The sequence below is a fragment of the Suricata suricatta genome, chromosome 5 (genome assembly GCF_006229205.1).
Source record: "Suricata suricatta isolate VVHF042 chromosome 5, meerkat_22Aug2017_6uvM2_HiC, whole genome shotgun sequence".
In the NCBI taxonomy this organism is placed as follows: domain Eukaryota; kingdom Metazoa; phylum Chordata; class Mammalia; order Carnivora; family Herpestidae; genus Suricata; species Suricata suricatta.
The window spans coordinates 86,163,644-86,181,581 of NC_043704.1; the positions used below are offsets into that span (position 1 = coordinate 86,163,644).

At 40.1% G+C, this 17,938-nt stretch overlaps 1 protein-coding gene across 4 annotated transcripts in view; it reads left to right on the forward strand.

Annotated features, from left to right (window-relative positions):
* Nucleotides 1-17,566, forward strand: part of PEX5L (peroxisomal biogenesis factor 5 like) — a 225,096-nt gene extending 207,530 nt beyond the window's left edge. For all 4 annotated transcript variants that reach the window (XM_029939830.1, XM_029939831.1, XM_029939832.1 and 1 more), the window contains 5 exons: nt 1,513-1,583; nt 3,091-3,288; nt 4,167-4,332; nt 4,719-4,876; nt 10,957-17,566. In XM_029939830.1, coding sequence (XP_029795690.1) covers nt 1,513-1,583; nt 3,091-3,288; nt 4,167-4,332; nt 4,719-4,876; nt 10,957-11,161 — 798 coding nt within the window. In that variant the 3' untranslated portion in view covers nt 11,162-17,566. The remainder of the gene's footprint in view (nt 1-1,512; nt 1,584-3,090; nt 3,289-4,166; nt 4,333-4,718; nt 4,877-10,956) is intronic.
* Nucleotides 17,567-17,938: the final 372 nt, after the last annotated feature.

Consider the following 17,938-nt stretch of genomic DNA (forward strand, 5'->3'; position numbering starts at 1 on the left):
CGTTAAAATATTAAAAAAAAAAAAAAGATAATGGACAAGGGGCGCCTGGGTGGCTCCGTCGGTTAAGCCTCCGGCTTCGGCTCAGGTCAGATCTCACATTCATGGGTTTGGGCCCCGCGTCGTGCTCTGTGCTGACAGCTAGCTCAGAGCCTGGAGCCTGCTTCCTGTTCTGTGTCTCCTTCTCTCTCTATCCCTCCCCCTCTCATGCTCTGTCTCTCTCTCTGTATCAAAAATAAATAAAACATTTAAAAAAAAATTTTTTTTTAAGATAATGGACAAATTGTGAACAGTGAAAATGACACCAGGCCCAAAGGCTAGCAAGAAACCCCCAGAGAAGAACTGTTTCATGAATCTTAAGAAGCATTCTAAAACTTATGGAATTGAGCTCAAAATAGGGGCCACGCTGTGTAGGTCTGAAAGATTAAAGAGAAGTGCCGGTATTCTGGAGCGGGAGGATAATCCATATATTTTATGAGTTGATGTGGCCTGGGTCATAATAACCCATGATGAAAAGGGCCAATATAATTCTTATAGCACTTCAGGATGACTCTAGGTATTTTCATATAGTTTTGCTTTAAAATGTCTGTAGGTGGGAGAGTATGCATTCCCCAAGCCCTTTTAAATCCCTAAGACTCTGATACACTCCCATCCCCAGCAAACTTGAAGACAGTGTAAGCAATGAAAGATTTGGTTCATGCAGAATGCTCTTGTAATGGTATGAAAATTATTCTTATAAGTATATAGGGAGAGTTTTGTTATATTAAAAACTTTCATTTGAGACACGAAAAATGTTACCTGCTTGAAGACATTTGTCCCATTTTTGACAATAGCAAAGGGTTGGGAGCAACCTTACAACAGTAGAGAACTGGTTGAGTATAATGGAAGATCCACTCAACAAAATTTAAATCGAAAATTCTAAGTATCACGATTCTGTAAAACCATTAAAAGTGTTTATGATGCACGATACGGTGTAAGTGTAGGCTATAAAAGTATGTATATTATATTGCATTTTATATGTGCCTTATGCATTTTAACAGTGAACACATTGGAGTGGAGGATTTTATTTTCCCTAGTTCCTAAATTTCCTGTTACCTCTTATAACAGTCTGACTTGCATTTATACAAGCTGATTCCATTTTGTACGTCCTGAGATTCCTTACTATAAACTTCAGACTCTTCAGCTACACTTCTGGGTTATTTTTCCACCCCTTTTCTTCACAAATGCATAACTTTATAGGTTTATCTTTTGGTTTTAAGAGACCTAGTATCATGAAATCTCATATATTCAAATGTTTCCGTGGGTCACAGGAGAATAAATACTGAGAATTCATAAGTAATGACAGAGGATCTTGACCCAGATGTCAGAAGAGCCTTAGAATAAAGACATGCATGTGACGTTTTCCCCTTTTCCAAGACTCTCGCATCTGAGACAGGCTGCTCTGCGAGAAGGAATCTAAAGCCCAGGGATGAGTCTGCTTCCTCTGGCAATGTTGACCTCAGCTGTTTTTTGCAGGCTTGGCAGCTCCTCGGGATAACCCAGGCAGAAAATGAAAATGAACAAGCAGCTATTGTCGCCCTCCAGAGGTACACGAAGCTAAGTGCAAACTCGCGGGCCTGGTGGACACTTGCTAATGGACTTGTGTTGTTTCAGATGGTCTTTTGACCCTTAGGTACATTATAAAGAATTTGGCCAGGAGAAGTGCTGAGATGCCATTATGACACTTAGCTGTGGGAAACAAGAATTTATGAAGAAATGGTGTTCCTAAATCACAATGTTCTGTCATCTGCAAATCAGTTGACCGTCACTGGCACAAAAGTGTCCAGGTCAAAAGTAGTCATAAAATAGACTCATAAAGTATGTAGATGCTCTTAACTTTCTAGCCTTCTGCAGCATTTGAAGGTTTTCCTCAGGAGAAAATATACTCAAAATAATCTCAGTGTAATTTTAGCTCCTCGTGTCTACAGAGAATCTCCCGAAATAGTTTCAGTGACCTGGAGTATCACTACTGAGCCCCGGACTAAAGCTCTAGACTACTTGGGGTGGAAATAGCATCACACTTCACTTGATGAGAGCCCCTATTTAAACCCTGGAAAAATATCCCTACCGAGCAGACTTCCCCTTTCCCTGCTTAATATATATCCTACCCCCCGCTCCCCCCCCTCCCCTATAATCTCTCCCTGAAGCACTGATGTAGATACTACTGTCTAGTGGCTGCTACTCAAAGTCTTCTCCAGGGACCACCAGCTTCATTATCACCTGGGAGTTCGTCAGACCTGCTCGGGCTTGGGCCCACCCCAGGCCCACTGTATTACATAATCTACCTTTAACAGCTCCCCAAATGATTCTCATATGCAGGAAAGCTTGAAAAGACCCTGCTAGCGAGGCCAGTGGAATAGTGTGGGGGGAGCAGCTGTAACCTGTGCCTCCTGCAAACCCACATCAGTGTCTAGAAACACGGGGTTCTCCCTCTCCTTTATAAAACACTTTACAGCCTTTCATCTTTGGATATCTGAATTTAGCTCAAATCAGTTTGCTTTGTGGATAAAATACATTTACTACATTAATAGTAGAGCAGTGCTAAAACAGTGATATCCCCGCCTCATGAGATAAAGTCCTAAGAAAGGATTTTGTGCAAAGAGTAGCCAACTTTTCTATAGTTTTTAAAACCATTTAGGGGCATCTGGGTGGCTCAGTCCCTTAAGTGTCCAACCCTTGATTTCAGTTCAAGTCATGATCTCACAGGTGTAAGATCAAGCCCCATGTCGGGCTCTGCGCTGAGCGTATGGATTCTCTCTCTCCCTCCCCTGCTCGCAGGCTCTCTTTCTCTCTCAAAATAAATAAGTAAACATTTAAATTGCCAGGTCTAGTGCTCATTAAGATGAGTTTTAACTTTCTTACAAATATACTTGGGTCCCAATTTTGACACGGATAAATATGGTATTTTCCAGGGGTTTAATATAAACTTCACAATGCTCCTGCACCATCTAATTAGTAAAGACGTCTAATCTCCCAAAGAACTGTCAGACTCTGTCTCGGAAAAAAATGTGAAATTAACTCTTTATTTATTTATTTATTTATGCCTTCCTGCAGGTGCTTAGAATTACAGCCCAACAACTTGAAAGCTTTGATGGCTCTGGCTGTAAGTTACACTAACACCGGCCATCAGCAGGATGCCTGCGAAGCTCTAAAGAACTGGATTAAGCAAAATCCAAAGTACAAATACCTTGTGAAGGGCAAGAAAGGATCTCCAGGCCTTACCCGGAGGATGTCCAAGTCTCCAGTTGATAGGTATCCTTCTAACTAAATGACAGTGGTCAGTCAACACTCATATACAGTTAGTCACCTTAAGGCTAATTAACAAACCTCGCCACCAGCTTGATTTACCAGAACAATAGCAGGACAACATCCTGCTAGAAGAACGTCTCCAATTAAAAAGATTGATGCTGGGGGGCGCCTGGGGAGCTCAGTCATTTAAGCTTTTGAGTTTGGCTCAGGTCATGATCTCACAGTTTGTGGTTTCAAGCCCCACATTGGGTTCTGTGCTGACAGCTCAGAGCCTGGAGCCTGCTTCAGATTCTGTGTCTCCCTCTCTGCCCCCACCCCCCGCTCGTTCTCTCTCTCTCTAAAGTGAATAAATATCAAAAAATTTATATATAAAAAAAGGATTGATGCTAAGACCAGAACCAACAATTGGATGCATGATCAACATTCACAGACGTTTATCTGAGTACCACAGTTTAAAGCAAAATGCCGTGGAAATATACTTAACCTAAAATAAGTTACAAAATGTACCACATTTCATAAAGCCTGAGAATTAGATATTAGTAAAAACAGAAGTCCTTTCTTCTAGGGGCTTTGTTTCTCTCAGCAATAAATCATGATGTTAAATTCTTTCTCATAGAGCCCAGGGATTTTCTACATTGGCATTCACAGGGTCAATGAAACTCTTCTTGTGAAGATCTTACGTAGCACAGTCTTATCGTTGTGTATGACAAAATATTTCATGAAGATCAGCAGGTATTTTTTAATGTGCAGTATTAATAGTCCTCTCATTAAGCAAAGATATTTTAAGCAAGATTTTTCCTGTTCTCTTGAACAGTGGACATAATAGTAAATAATATATGTTCAGAGTATTGGGATTACAAATCTCATTTTTTCCCTTGTAGCTCTGTTTTGGAAGGAGTTAAGGAATTATATCTGGAAGCTGCCCACCAAAACGGAGATCTGATTGACCCAGACCTACAGACAGGTCTGGGGGTACTATTCCACCTGAGCGGAGAATTTAATAGAGCAATAGATGCATTTAACGCTGCCTTAACTGTTCGGCCAGAGGTAAGTGCACAACAAGAAACCATAAGGTTCTCTGTTAAAAAATAAGTTGTCACAGGCTACACTTGGCACATTTCAAATACACCTTATTTCCCTGCACCCAATGGTTTAAAATGATGAGTATTAATGGTATGCTACTGTGGCTGTTAATACTTGAGTACCTAAAATGGAAACACGAATTGCCTGCCAGCATCAAATGGTAGCTGCTCTTTGATGAATGAAAGTCATTTCACAAAGCTGTCCATAAAACTGAGTAATTCACCACTGTCATGGTCCCTATCCATGAGCACTGGATACATTTTTAGCCACCATGCTTCTTCTGCAAGAAATATGGAAATACTCTTATCACTGTGGCTTGTTCTGGTGGTTAGCTCTAATTTTGTCATCAGGACTATTCATTATGGAACCGTCTCGGAGCAACTTTGGCGAACGGAGACCGCAGTGAGGAAGCCGTGGAGGCCTACACGCGAGCCCTGGAGATCCAGCCAGGCTTCATCCGATCCAGATACAATCTGGGAATAAGCTGCATCAACCTGGGCGCCTACAGGTGAAGTATGGTCACAGGCTGAGAAGCGGAGCCACACTCAGGGCTGAGGGGAAATAACCTACCTGAAAGATGGTTTCCCAGGGAACTCCTTCTGTAGGAGAAACCCTCCTCCTCTTGTTAAGGGGAAATGCGAACCACTGGATCCTGAGGCCTGTTGCTGCAGGAACCTTGTGCCTCAGTGTTCCTCAGCCTGTGGAGAACGGCAATCACGGCAATCACGGAGGCCTCTTGTGAAATGCAGATTCCCAAGCCCCGCCCCCAGAGATTTGAGTTCAGACAGCCGGGGTCGGGACAAGTGATTAACACCTCCCAGGGCAACTGTTTGAGAAATTTGAGCAAACAGTCCAACCTTTCACTTCCCACACAAGGGAAAAAGAGGACCTTGACGGGAGGGGACAGGGGAACCAACAAAATGACTTAAGAAGGTCCAGGATCAGTTTTTGGTAAAGCACAACAAAATAAGTTTTTCTAAAACTACTTTGCCAGTAAAGATGATTAAAAAGTCTTTTAAGAGAAATTTTTAAATGGTGAGTTTGTAATTTAAAATGTCTTTCTTGTTCTGTCCTGATTCCTCATCATCAGGTCTGTATCCTATATCCTATTTTTCCTCATTTACAGGGCCCATAAGTGACCTTTATTTCTTTTAGGTAATAAAAGTATAGGTACTTTTTCCTTCTTTATTTTTCTACTTTTTCAACTTTCTAAATAAATAGGCATTATTTTCATAATTGGAAAAAAGATAAATTAAGTGTTAGTTTTAAATCTCACAGGAAAAGTAAAAACCCTATCTCATTCTCAGAAAGAGCCAGGCTTTTAGAATCAGACAAGCTTGGATTCAAATCACAGCTCTGCCATTTTCTGGTTTTGCGATGCTGGGCACTTAACTGTGAGCCTCAATTTCTTCACCTGCAAAAAAAAGTAATAATATTTGTCTCATAGGATTATTGTGCAGGTTAAATGTAATTGCCTAGCACAGAGCTACTAGTAGTAAGCACGTATTATTATGATTATGATCATTCCCATCATCATCAGTATCCTTAGCATTATCTGTTCAGAGAAGTCATCAGAGAGCTACATAACCGGAATGCATCCTTTTGACATCTGAAGAATTGCTGTTTCTGAACTGCTTTGGGGACTGTGCCATTGGCAAATATTGACGTTTCAGAAACTGGTTGCTACATTTATACTAAAAGAATCTTAGAAAGAACATTACTCACTGGACTACACCTGCCCTCCAAGAGGGCCTTGCTCAGGTTAAAACCAGGAGCAGCTGAGTGACTCTGGAGCAACTGGTTTGCTTTATTTCGTGGACACTGTGGGGTGTGCCATGCAGGGACCCTCCTCACGTCAGCTCTGCCGAGGGCCACAGGAGAACCTTTGCTGCTCCTCGCACCTCAGGTGTCAGATGCCTGCCGAAGGCCATTTTGTGTACAAAGTTCATTCTGTTCTCATCTGATTCTCCTAACCTGATTTTATCTCTACCCCCTTTAGTCACTTTCTTTCTAACTATGTCATATAGATGTATTTTATAAGATATCTTAGGTCCTTTGTTTAGAACAAGGAGTGATGTAAATAAATACGTACGTACATGTATCATATTCACTTCAATTAGAGGAGGCTTTTATAAAGCTTCTGGTTGAGTACTTGAGAGGCCAGTAGAATACTTTTTTTTGTCACTCAAATGTGTAAGCCTCAGTAGGGGACCAGCTTGCAGGAGGCCTGGAAGGTCCACTATAGGTAGAAATGGGCAACTCTACTGGGAGTAGATTTTTAATCCTCAAGCAGAAAGTCACCTGTACAGGGGCAAGTCAGAGCGGCCATATAAAATACAGAATGCCCAGTGAAATTTTAATTTCAGATAAACAGCAAATATGTTTTACTTGGTAAATCTGGCAACCTTGATCAAATGGCTGCCTAAAAGTTTCAAAAACCTCTCAGCTAAGCTTTGTGGGTCTTTTATTGTCATTCTGGATGTGGGAAATTTTGATAAGTACTAAATATTTTGCATTTTTTTCCCCTGAGAAAAGAAGACCACCAAATGAGACCTAAACCTTAAATGAGTTCTGAAAACACATTTAAATTGAGGTGTAAGTGGATCATTAGGAAATAATAACCCTCAGGAGAAATGTGGCCAAGAAGGAAAGCCACGAGCTGGTTCAGATCCTTCCATATCCACCAGTCTTTCGACTTCTCCCTCAAGAATCGCAGATGTCTATGTACATAGCTATAAGCCTTGCTGTTTGTCATTACACATTTTCTTTATTTTATTTTATTTTAAAACATTTTTTAACATTTATTCATTTTTAAGAGTCAGAGAGACAGAGCACAAGTGGGGGAAGGGCAGAGAGAAAGAGGGAAACACAGAATCTGAGGCAGACTCCAGACTATGAGCCGTCAGCACAGAGCCTGACATGGAGCTCAAACTTACAAGCTGTGAGATCCTGGCCTGAGCTGATGTCAGCTGCTTAACCCACTAAGCCACCCAGGTGCCCCCATTTATTTTTTAGAGAGAGAGGGAGAGAAAGTGTGAGTGGGGGAGAGGAGCAGGGGGAGGGAAAGAGACAACAGTAAGCAGGCTCCATGCTCAGCGCAGAGCCTGATGCAGGGCTCAATCCCATAACTCTGGGATCATGACATGAGCTGAAATCAAGAGTCGGATGCTCAACCGACTGAACCATCCAGGCACTCCTGTCATTGCACATATTCTATAAAGAGGCAAAGCAAGCCCTCCCCAGTGCTGTATACAACTGAAATAAGGAAAGGAAATCGTTGGCATGAGATGTGGGTGTAGCTTAAAATGCTACCACTCTGTCAGTAGGAGCTCCAAAGTAGAATTTAGACCAAAGAGTCTTAACATTTTCAAAAGTGAAGACTCTTTTTAATGACAATATAAATCACATCCCCTTTGATGGTAGTGTTTTAGTATTAATATAATGAGGGGAAGATACCGTAAAATGAGGAATGCTTTTAAATGAATGCACTCTATTAATCAAGACATGAACAGCTTATTCATACATATATAGGTAAAACATTTAAAAACTGTTCACACGTGTATATGTACAATCTTCTGAGTCCCCCAAAAGGACTCTGTTCCCAAGCTGGAGAACAGATTTAGACTATCTTCTTGGGAAACCCTTCACATTGTCTAGCAAAGTTAGCAAGTTAGACTATTTTGGTACTCTCCATGTCCCTCAGAGACCACTGCCACACGCTGTGGGGCTGGGAACGGCCTGTGGATGAGGAGACTCCAGGCTCTTCCTCCCCCGGAGCTCTGACGGGCCGAGGATGAGGAGAGGAAATGGAGTCCTTGCCATCTGAGCTGCCATCCTGTGACAAGGAGGCCAGAAAGGGCCTCCGAAGTAAACCCCACATGTTCATCTGTTTATAAACCCTCTTCTCTTGCTTGATTACTAAACATCCAAAAGAGAGGATTAGAGCCCCACTCCCTTCCACCGGCCACGTCACCACACACAGAGGGCAACCATTTCCCACTTGCCCTTTATTTCCAGGCAGACCTAACAATACAGATGAACCATTGCTGAGATCGTGTGCATTGGAATCAGAAATCCAGCCCCACCTCAAAGCTTCTTCCCAGATGCTTAACAATGACCTTGGAGGATTAAGTGGGATCCAATGTGTGAAAGAAGTGTGTGCTTTAAGAAGAGTAAAGCAGATACAAATTAAAGCAGTGTCCTTATTCTTAGCAAAGACCGGTTTGGTCAATACAGAATACATGCTTCTGGTGACAGTGGTCGTGAGAGGACAGACCCAGCAGGCAGGCCGAGCACACGAGCAGGAGAGCAGCTGTGGACTGAAGGAGCCGGAAGGGTCACAGAGCTGGTGTTCTCAGGACCCCTTTAAACTTTGAACAATTATCGAGAACCTCCATGGGCTTTTCTGTGGATTATATCTACCAATATTTACCATACCAGAAGTTAAACAGAAAGTTTATAAGATTTACTTAAAAATAATAATGAACTACATGTAATGTAAATTAGACATTTTATGAAAAATAATTATTCCCCAAAACAAAAAATGCTTAGCGAGAAGAGTAGCATTCTTTCATAATTTTTACAGCTTTTAAAAATATCTTGCTTAGGGCCACCTGGGTGGCTCAGTCATTTAAGCACCAACTTCAGCTCAGATCCTAATCTCAAGGTTCGTGGGTGCAAGCCCCACGTCGGGCTCTGGGCTGACAGCCCAGAGCCTGGAACCTGCTTCAGATTCTGTGTCTCCCTCTCTCTCTGCACCCCCCCACTTGTGCTCTGTGTCTCTCTCAAAAATAAATACACATTAAAAAATATTTTAATATGTTACTTAATACAAGACAGAGTCTCATGTCTGCCTCCACATCCAATCTACAAGGATTTTACCCATCGTGTAATCACTGTATAAGTCCATTGTCCACTCATGAGAAAATGTTAATAAGGCAAAATAATGTCTCAGAATTATTGTAAAAATAATTTTGACCTCACTGAACTAAGAATTCCCCAGACTACACTTGGAGAACTAATGTTCTGATTTAATAAAAGATTCCACACAAATTGATCCAACTGTACCTCACACAACAAGGTTTTAAAATAACTTCTTGGGGCATCTGGGTGGCTCAGTCAGTTAAGGATCTGACTTTGGCTTAGGTCATGATCTCACAGTTTGGGAGTTCAAGCCCTGCATTGGGATCACTGCGATCAGGACAGAGCCTGCTTCAGATCTTCTGTCCCCCTCTCTCGCTGTCCCCCCTGACTCATTCTGTCTCTGTCTCTCTCAAACAAACAAACAAACTTTAAAGTGACTTCTCAGTAGAACAGAACAGAGAGACAGCTAACAAGGGCTTCAACTACATGTGGCCATGGGTAGGGACCAAGTCGAGGAATGACATTGCAGAGTGGATTCCACGTGGCTCAGTGAGATATTGGGCCAAGGGCCAGAATAGTTGAAGATGGCAGTAAGTTGGTGCTGGGTCACTGGTTGGATGGTAATGCCGTGAACAGAAATCAGTGTCAGGATAACTAGTTGTAGGTTTTCCCCATCCCCATCCCATTTTCCATATTCTAAATATGAAGGGTTTTTTTAAATTCTTTTACTGTTTATGTATTTGTGAGAGAGAGAAACAGAGACAGAGCGTGAGCAGGGGAGGGACAGAGAGAAAGAGGGACACACAGAATCTGAAGCAGGATCCAGGCTCTGAGCTGCCAGTATAGAGCTCAGTGCAGGGCTCGAACTCACCAGTGATGAGGTCATGACCTGAGCTGAAGTCAGAAGCTTAACCGACTTGAGCCACCCACGTGTCCCTAAATAGAAGTGTTGACAGAACTTCTAAGTAAAGCTAACCAACAAATGATTAACATCAGAGTCACAAAATGGGAGAACTGGAATGAACTTAGGCCACCTAGACCACTGGGCGATGAGGAGACAGAAGCCCTGATGTTAAGTAACTTGCTGACACCCCAAATCCCTTCTGGAACCAGGTGGGGTATTAATAAATACATATGTTTAAAAGGAAAATATAAAACAAAATGACTTCTATTCTCCGTATTATACATTGGGGAGAGTGAGACTTGGAAAGATAAGAAATACGCCTAAGGCTAAAGAATCAGGATTCCAACCCAGATGTTCTGAAAATAAATCACCTCAGCCCCAGTCACCTCCCATACTACTATCACTACTAGGAAAAGTGAAGCCACTTTGTTTCTGAGTAGGGCCAGATGCTTCTTCTTCAACGCCAGTTATATAAATCACATTTGCAAATGGTTAAGTCTTTAAATTACCCCTGAAGTTTGGAGAAAGCGAATTCATTAATGAGTAGCACGGGGTTTGCTATTACTCTCTCTGTCCCACGTGACATTCCTAAAATAAAATGTGCTTCCCTTTTTCCTTCTGGTTTCGCTATACTGAACAATGATTTTTCACAAAAGAATAATGAGAGAATCAGAAGGCTGTTCATCTGATAATCCAAAACACCACAGAGGGGTGATTTAGGGTTTTGGACTACGAGAAATTAATCCATTTTTGTTTTATTTTTAAGTTGCTAACTCTGACATTTGTTGCATTTTTAAATGTCTGGTTTTCTACCCTCTTAGAGAAGCGGTGAGCAATTTTCTCACTGCCCTCAGTTTGCAAAGAAAGAGCAGGAATCAACAGCAAGTTCCTCATCCTGCAATCTCTGGCAACATCTGGGCTGCCCTCCGAATCGCACTTTCTCTGATGGACCAGCCGGAGCTCTTCCAGGCGGCTAACCTCGGTGACCTGGACGTCCTCCTAAGAGCATTCAACTTGGATCCTTGAAGGAAAAGAAAAAAATTTAAAATGATAACTCCTTGTGTGTGTAATTGTACTGAGAAATGCAGAACTATTTTGTTATGAATTCCAAAAAGGATAAACCAGATGTCCAAAAGGCCATGGTGATATGACACAAGGGAATTCCTACAGACAATGCCTGGTCTCGGTTCAGATTCAAAAGCACAAAATGTTGTACATAGAGTCAAGGATAGGCTCAAAAGAAGAACTGAGAGACACAGAGACAAACCAAGATAAAGTGCGTGTGATTACTCTTCACAAGCTGCAAGCTTATTCAAAACAGGTCCTTTGGGGTTTTTGTCCCCACTTTTGAAGCTGATGATGACGCACCTAAGGAACTTGCTCGTGGAACACCTGGAGAAAGCATTGCCTCTGATCAGGGAATTCTGACTGTTTCTGAACTATCCCCTGCAATTCCCCCTTTACAACGTAGTTTGAGCCAAGGTGCATGCACATGTATTAACCCTTGACTAAAGAGAGGCATTGCTTAAACCTGTTCCAATTTTAACTTTTACTGTAGCCCTTCGACTCCAGAGAGGGAGCTTTGCTGGCAAAAGCAGTTTTTGCACTAGAAATTTTTGCTGTTCCCAATCAAAACTTTTCTGGGACTGTATATATGCACTTTAATATCTTATTTATGCCTTGCTGGAGTTTTGTTCCGTTGCTCCAATTTTTAACTTAGGGGTGAAAGATTCGAGCACTTGGCCTTGTTAGATCAATGGACCAAATAAAAATTCCTGAAAATAGTTTTTCCATAGTGTAGAGTTTTGAAGGAGTTTTCCTCAAAGCAGATATGACACTAGGTATAAATATGTCAAACACAGATCTTATTCACATGCTTTCTGGGACCGTATGAGCTTAACCAAAAGGCATTGTACCGTCCCTTCACGCATTCTCTGCAGGGAAGAATTTTAATGATAATGGGATTTCTATAGAGTTAACATTAATTTGCTTAAATGTCATACTTTACTTGCTTTCTACCTGCCCTGCACACCAATATTCCTTTTAAACTGTTAATATTTTAAATAGTATTTCGTAAGAGTGATAAATACATTTTTCCTAAAAATTAAGTGTTTTCTTAGTTCCAGAATAATCTGCATTGCTCATCCTTTTGCATTCTAAGTGATAGAAGATCAATATTTTCTAGCTGAAGCTCACTGAATGTCAGTGGTTTAATATGAAAGATGCATGCCCCTTTGACTCTTCATTTGGAACGTTTATCAAGTATCAGGAATCTTCTGTTAGTAGTGGTGTTTTATTTCATTGATTACATTCTACTCACTTCTTCAGGGTGTGTTATACCTGTTGGGGCTTGGTGATTCTTTAGATTGACATTATTTTTTAAAGAACTAGAAAAATTGTTTGCAAAATGCTAACCAAAACATAAGATCACCAATGTCCAATTCTAGCAAGTTGTCCTAATAAGTGATCCTGTTCTTCTTTACCTTTTCTCCTTCCTTCCTCCAGAATCTTCCCCAAAGCAACCTGATCCCAGCTTTTTCTTCATGTTCTTTATTTAGTAGTAGCTGGTTACTCTCATGATTATAGTTACCAAGCAAACATCATTTGGGTCAAGACAGTTTAATTGACTGGAGAGTTAGCTTCTCCTGGTGGGGGTGGTGTGGGGGGTGTGGGGGTGCAGGTAAAAATCCTCTCCGCTATTACCTTGAAAGTTCCTCAGGTAGGAACAGGCTTTGAGGAAACAGGAAACCACAAGTTCTTGAGGTTTACAGGTGTTATAAGAACGCTTGTAAAGAGAATTTATAAGGACAAAGAGTTGAGAGCCCCGTGGTGTGCCAGGCTTCCATCTTCACTGTGGAAGCTCCCTTGGGCCAAGACAATGCCCCCAGCTGGACAGAGGAGGCAGAGGCATTAAGGCCGTTGGGTAGTGGTGACTACCAAGTCTTTGCCTACTTCCCTCCAGTCTGAGCAGCAAATAAAGCTCAACAATATTTTCAAGACTATTCTTTAAAATTTTAGAATCCTAGAATTCAGTCTAGGAAGGACTCTGGGGCCAGACTCCAAGTTCATGGCAGCTGCCTACTTGAACATCCCGATAGAAGAACATCCATTCTCTGCATGTTCCTCCTCCCAATTCCCGTTCCTTCACTGGCTGGCCAGCTGATTTGCATCCACCGTAGTCCATTAGGAGCCTCTGAATACAGGATTCAAAGCCAGCTTTGCAGGTTTCTGTTTATGATGCCACTCTATAGTTTCAACAGCAACTGAATTTGCAGTAATAACAATAGGCTGTTTAATTAGCTTTACTACATGCATGACATCCGTTAATAGTTTAAAGCCTGACAGTAGGGTAAATGCAGGATCTTTTGATTTAATTTGATTGTTGCTAAGTGGTGACAAATTTTGCAGCCCAAGGTTGATTTTGCTGTCAGAATACAAAGTGAATTCAGAGGAGAGTAGACAATTTTCCATTCCCATGATAATTTGATAATTTGCACAGCATTCGGTAGGACTTTTCTTCAATATATCTAGCGTCCATCAGAACCAAGATTTTCATAGTCTGTTACTTGTCAGAAATTGCAGAATTATTGCCCAATACATTTTTCAATAGTATTTTTAAATAAAATTAAGCAAAAACAGTTACTAAAAAATAAGTGAAAGTTTATAGAAATCAGAGCACCACTAAAACTTAGAAATATTTTAGAACAGTCTTTACTGTATACAATTTTAAAGTATATACCCACTTTTTAAGGCCGAACTGGTTTTGGTATGTTACCCTGGTGATATGAAATTGTCATTTAAATTATTCTTTCCATTTCCAAGGGCAGGGTGTCCTTGGTTCCTGTCTGAGGCACCCTGGGAAGGCTTTGAGTTCCTTTTTTCTGAGAGTATTACTAAGTAAGTAAGCCTAAGATCTCTTGGAGGATGGTACTGTTTTACTAGAATGGTCCTTCAATTTCATGGATGGAACTTTCAAGAACTGATTTCACTGGTAGATTGGATGAAAACGGAGAGAAAGCAATGATCACTGCTGAATGTCACTATGTCTAGTGGGCTATTTCTGTGTGCTGCTGTACCTTAACAGTGGGCTTGAGGCAGAGGGGTAAGGCTTCCTCTTAAGGCCATTTTCCATGACACCTTTAAAGAAAGGAAGATCTTGTCCACCAGGGAACTTTAACAGAAAGCTCTGAGCTGTGCTTTCTCAGCCAGTCTGCATATCAACTAGAATGGCAAATTAGTGATACTTCACTGGGTTGGAATGTTCAGAGGTGTATGCCTCTCTTCTTCTTTTCTTTAAAGGGAACTGTTATGTTAAATCTTGGGTCCATATCTAGATACTCATACTAGATAAATCTTTCTAGTATATTCTTACCATACAAGCAACACTTGAATACAGCTATAGCTAGGCCCACATACAACAGGAGCTCCCAAAATCCGTCCCATACACCTTATCCATGAGCTCTTTGGGAATATAGAGAAAACAAGACAGTCATTTTTGGGCCCCTTACTCAGTTGCCCTGAACCAGTCCTACCAGACTGGGCTGCATTTTGGGTTAGTGGTTGTGAGTGTTTTATACCTTGACATGATTCTGAAAGAATTCTAGAAACATGGTAGAAGGTTTAATTTGTGTACTGATTTTTTTTGAGACCTCATATTTTAGAAATTATTAAACATGCACACACATGACTTCAACTTTGTAAATAATTGCAAATTCATTCCCTCTCCAGATTTTACTGCACAGTTTCCCTGTCATTTCAGTATTTATAGAACTGGTTGAAATTAAACTGTTTTGAACTAAGAAGTAGATACATATATATTTTTTTAAAAAGTGTTCATAGATGAACGCTGGCATAAGGTTTGTAAAAAGGCAATTTTTAAAAAATAAAACATATAACCTCAGGTACAAAATAACGCATGCATTAGTACTTGCAAATCTGCCTACTCAAATATTAACCAAAGCATGCAAGATAACTGTACTGAATGTAAATTTACCCAGTGCATGATTAATTCTCATAGGGTAGCTTATTTTTCCTTGCTTCTGAACAAGGAAACATTTTCATGAACTTTGTGTTGAAGTTTTAACTATTTGCTTTTAATATCTTATTGTCAAGACTGTTTTCAGGCTGTCACACTACCCTGAACTTTACAGATACTCACGCGTCTGGCTTGTGCAATGTTGCAGCCAGTGCCAAATGAATCTACGGAGGAATCCAGGTACTCAGACATCTAAACATGGTTTAAAAAGCCAGTTGAGGCACAACAGATCCAAAACTCAAACAAAATCTATGTGTCTGAACACTGTTAAACGCAAGTGTGTTGACCACTTCCACAGAGCTTTGGGTTCAAAATTCTGAATAGTGCATTTCAAATATTTTCTAACATTTAGGAGTAAATTAGAAATACTGGCCTTCTAAATAAGATGGGCAGGTTGGGGTAATGTCAGGCACATGAAAACCATCATAAGGCAAAGTGGACATGGGGACTTAATTTCCACAAATGTTAACATAGTGAGTGTGTGGGGTGTCACACCACTGTCCTCAACATGGCCCTATTTATATGATAAGTCAGTGAGCTACTTGGGCCCACACCCCTTAAGAAATTGGACTTGGTCGGTATGTCTAAAAACACTGAAATTCAGAGGTAGTGAGGTGATTTCATGGCCACTCAGAACGCACTTGGAAGTCCTCTCACTGCCTTTTTCTGTAACCCCTGCTTTATGAAAAAATATGGGCAAGGAGACCAGAAATGGGCAGATCAAATCTCAGTAAGAATAAGCTGGTGGGGGTGTCTTAATGCTGATAACAGCTTTGTCACCATCTCACATACCGCCAAACACACATACATAAGTTCAAAGACGGAAATCCTCAAACGCAGCAAAGACTTACATGGAGGCATTAAACAGTTAAAGGGAGAAAAACTGGAAAATCAAAAGTGTGAAGTTTAACAAACTCTCATGTGGTATTTTGCCTTGAATAGTTTCTCCTCCCTGCAACCTCTGCAGAAATACCAAAATAATGCATTCTAGAACCCAGTGCTCCAATCTCAGAACTGTTTTCTCAGGACCTTCTCTATGAGAGAAAACGAACTTGCAGTGTTGCAGAGTGTGCATGCAAAAACCCCGACGGGCTCATCGGGACACTTTGGGAGACAATGTGAAGATGAAAACAGGAATGGCAGGCAGGTCTTTGCTCAACAATAAAATGTGTGTCTTTTTTACTTTTCTTTGAATGTCTTGGAGAAGGGAAATGGTCTGACAAAACAATAGTAAGGGATATACATACACACTCAGCTAGGTAGTTTGTCATTTTCACTGAGATATGTAAAAATTTTGCATAGATACCACAAAGAATTGTGCAATGAGAAAAATGCTCATGGTTTAATATGTTGCCGGTAGTTAAAGGAAATAAAACAAACCTAAATTTTTACCAAGGTCCTTTCAATTTCCCCCATATCACCTGACTCAAATACTCTTCAAATTTCATTGCCCAAATTTGTTTACATTGGTTGGAAAAAAAAAACCTGATTAATTTAATAAACTTTTTACAAACTATAACAAGCATTTATTAACTATTTAGAAAAGACATTTCTATATATTTTGTATATCTACGAATATTGCGTACCTAGTCTAATCTAAAGATACTGAGGCGAATTCTTCTGTGATGCTTCCCTATCCTCAATAATGCTTAAAATCTTGGGATTTCATTTTTAAGCTGATAGATAACAAAAATTTAACTTAAATGTTTACATTCAGTTTTTAAATTAAAACCAACCCAAATTAAGTGACCTATAGTAAATTAATGGCAGGGGGGCGGGAGTGTAAAAGTTATGGGCATACTATATGATAACATATCTGTGTATTTAGTGAAATATTATGCATCATAGCACAACTCTGTTGGATATTAAGGCTTCATCTTAGTATTTTCCTGCATTGCTCTTTGGAATAAAACTGCTACCATAAAAATAACTTCTTATCATATTGATGTGTTTAATTTACTCCTTTGGCTTATAATTTGCAAAGTACCTAGATTAAGGTAGTATTTTTGTACTATTATTGGAAGCATGCCTTCCCTTTTTCACATTACTAAATTGTATTTATATTTGTGCAATTTTAAACTATGTTTTCAAATAAACTTTGTCTGTGGCTTCAAGGTCTTTTGAGAAATCTTTCAAAATGGGATTTGGGGATCAAAATTGCTTCAAATCATATATAATCTGATTTGTACTACTGGTAAAAAAAAAAAGGTCTTTTATTGAATAACACCACATATGATGTTGCATGAGTTATCTGGAAATTAAGAATGCATTTTTACATATAAAACAAAACTTTAAAATCTTCCTCCTTTGTTAATTTTTTAAGAGTAAACTATCATTTAACCTGAAATTGGATTTTGTGATTTTTTTTCAGAATAAAAGTATTAAAATATATTTCAGTTTTAGGGTCTGGTTTTACTTTTGTTCTTTTTTTAATCAGTCAATAAATATTTGACATTCTATTATGTGCACGTACTGTTCTAATGCAGGACAGTGGTAAGTAAAGCAAATCGAACTTGCCCTTGAAGAGCTTAGATTTCTGTGAGGGATTAACAAATACTTTAACACATAAGAATGTCATGTGCCAAAAAGTGCTAGAAGAACAAGACAAATAAGGTATTATGAGAGAAACTAAGGGCTCCATTTTATCTATAGATGGTCAGAAAAGATTTTTCATAGGTGACGTTTGGGCTGAGCTTTGAACACCAAGAATCCTGCCAAGTGGCGTTGGGAACAGCATTCTTGGCAGAGCCAACAGTTACAAGACACCA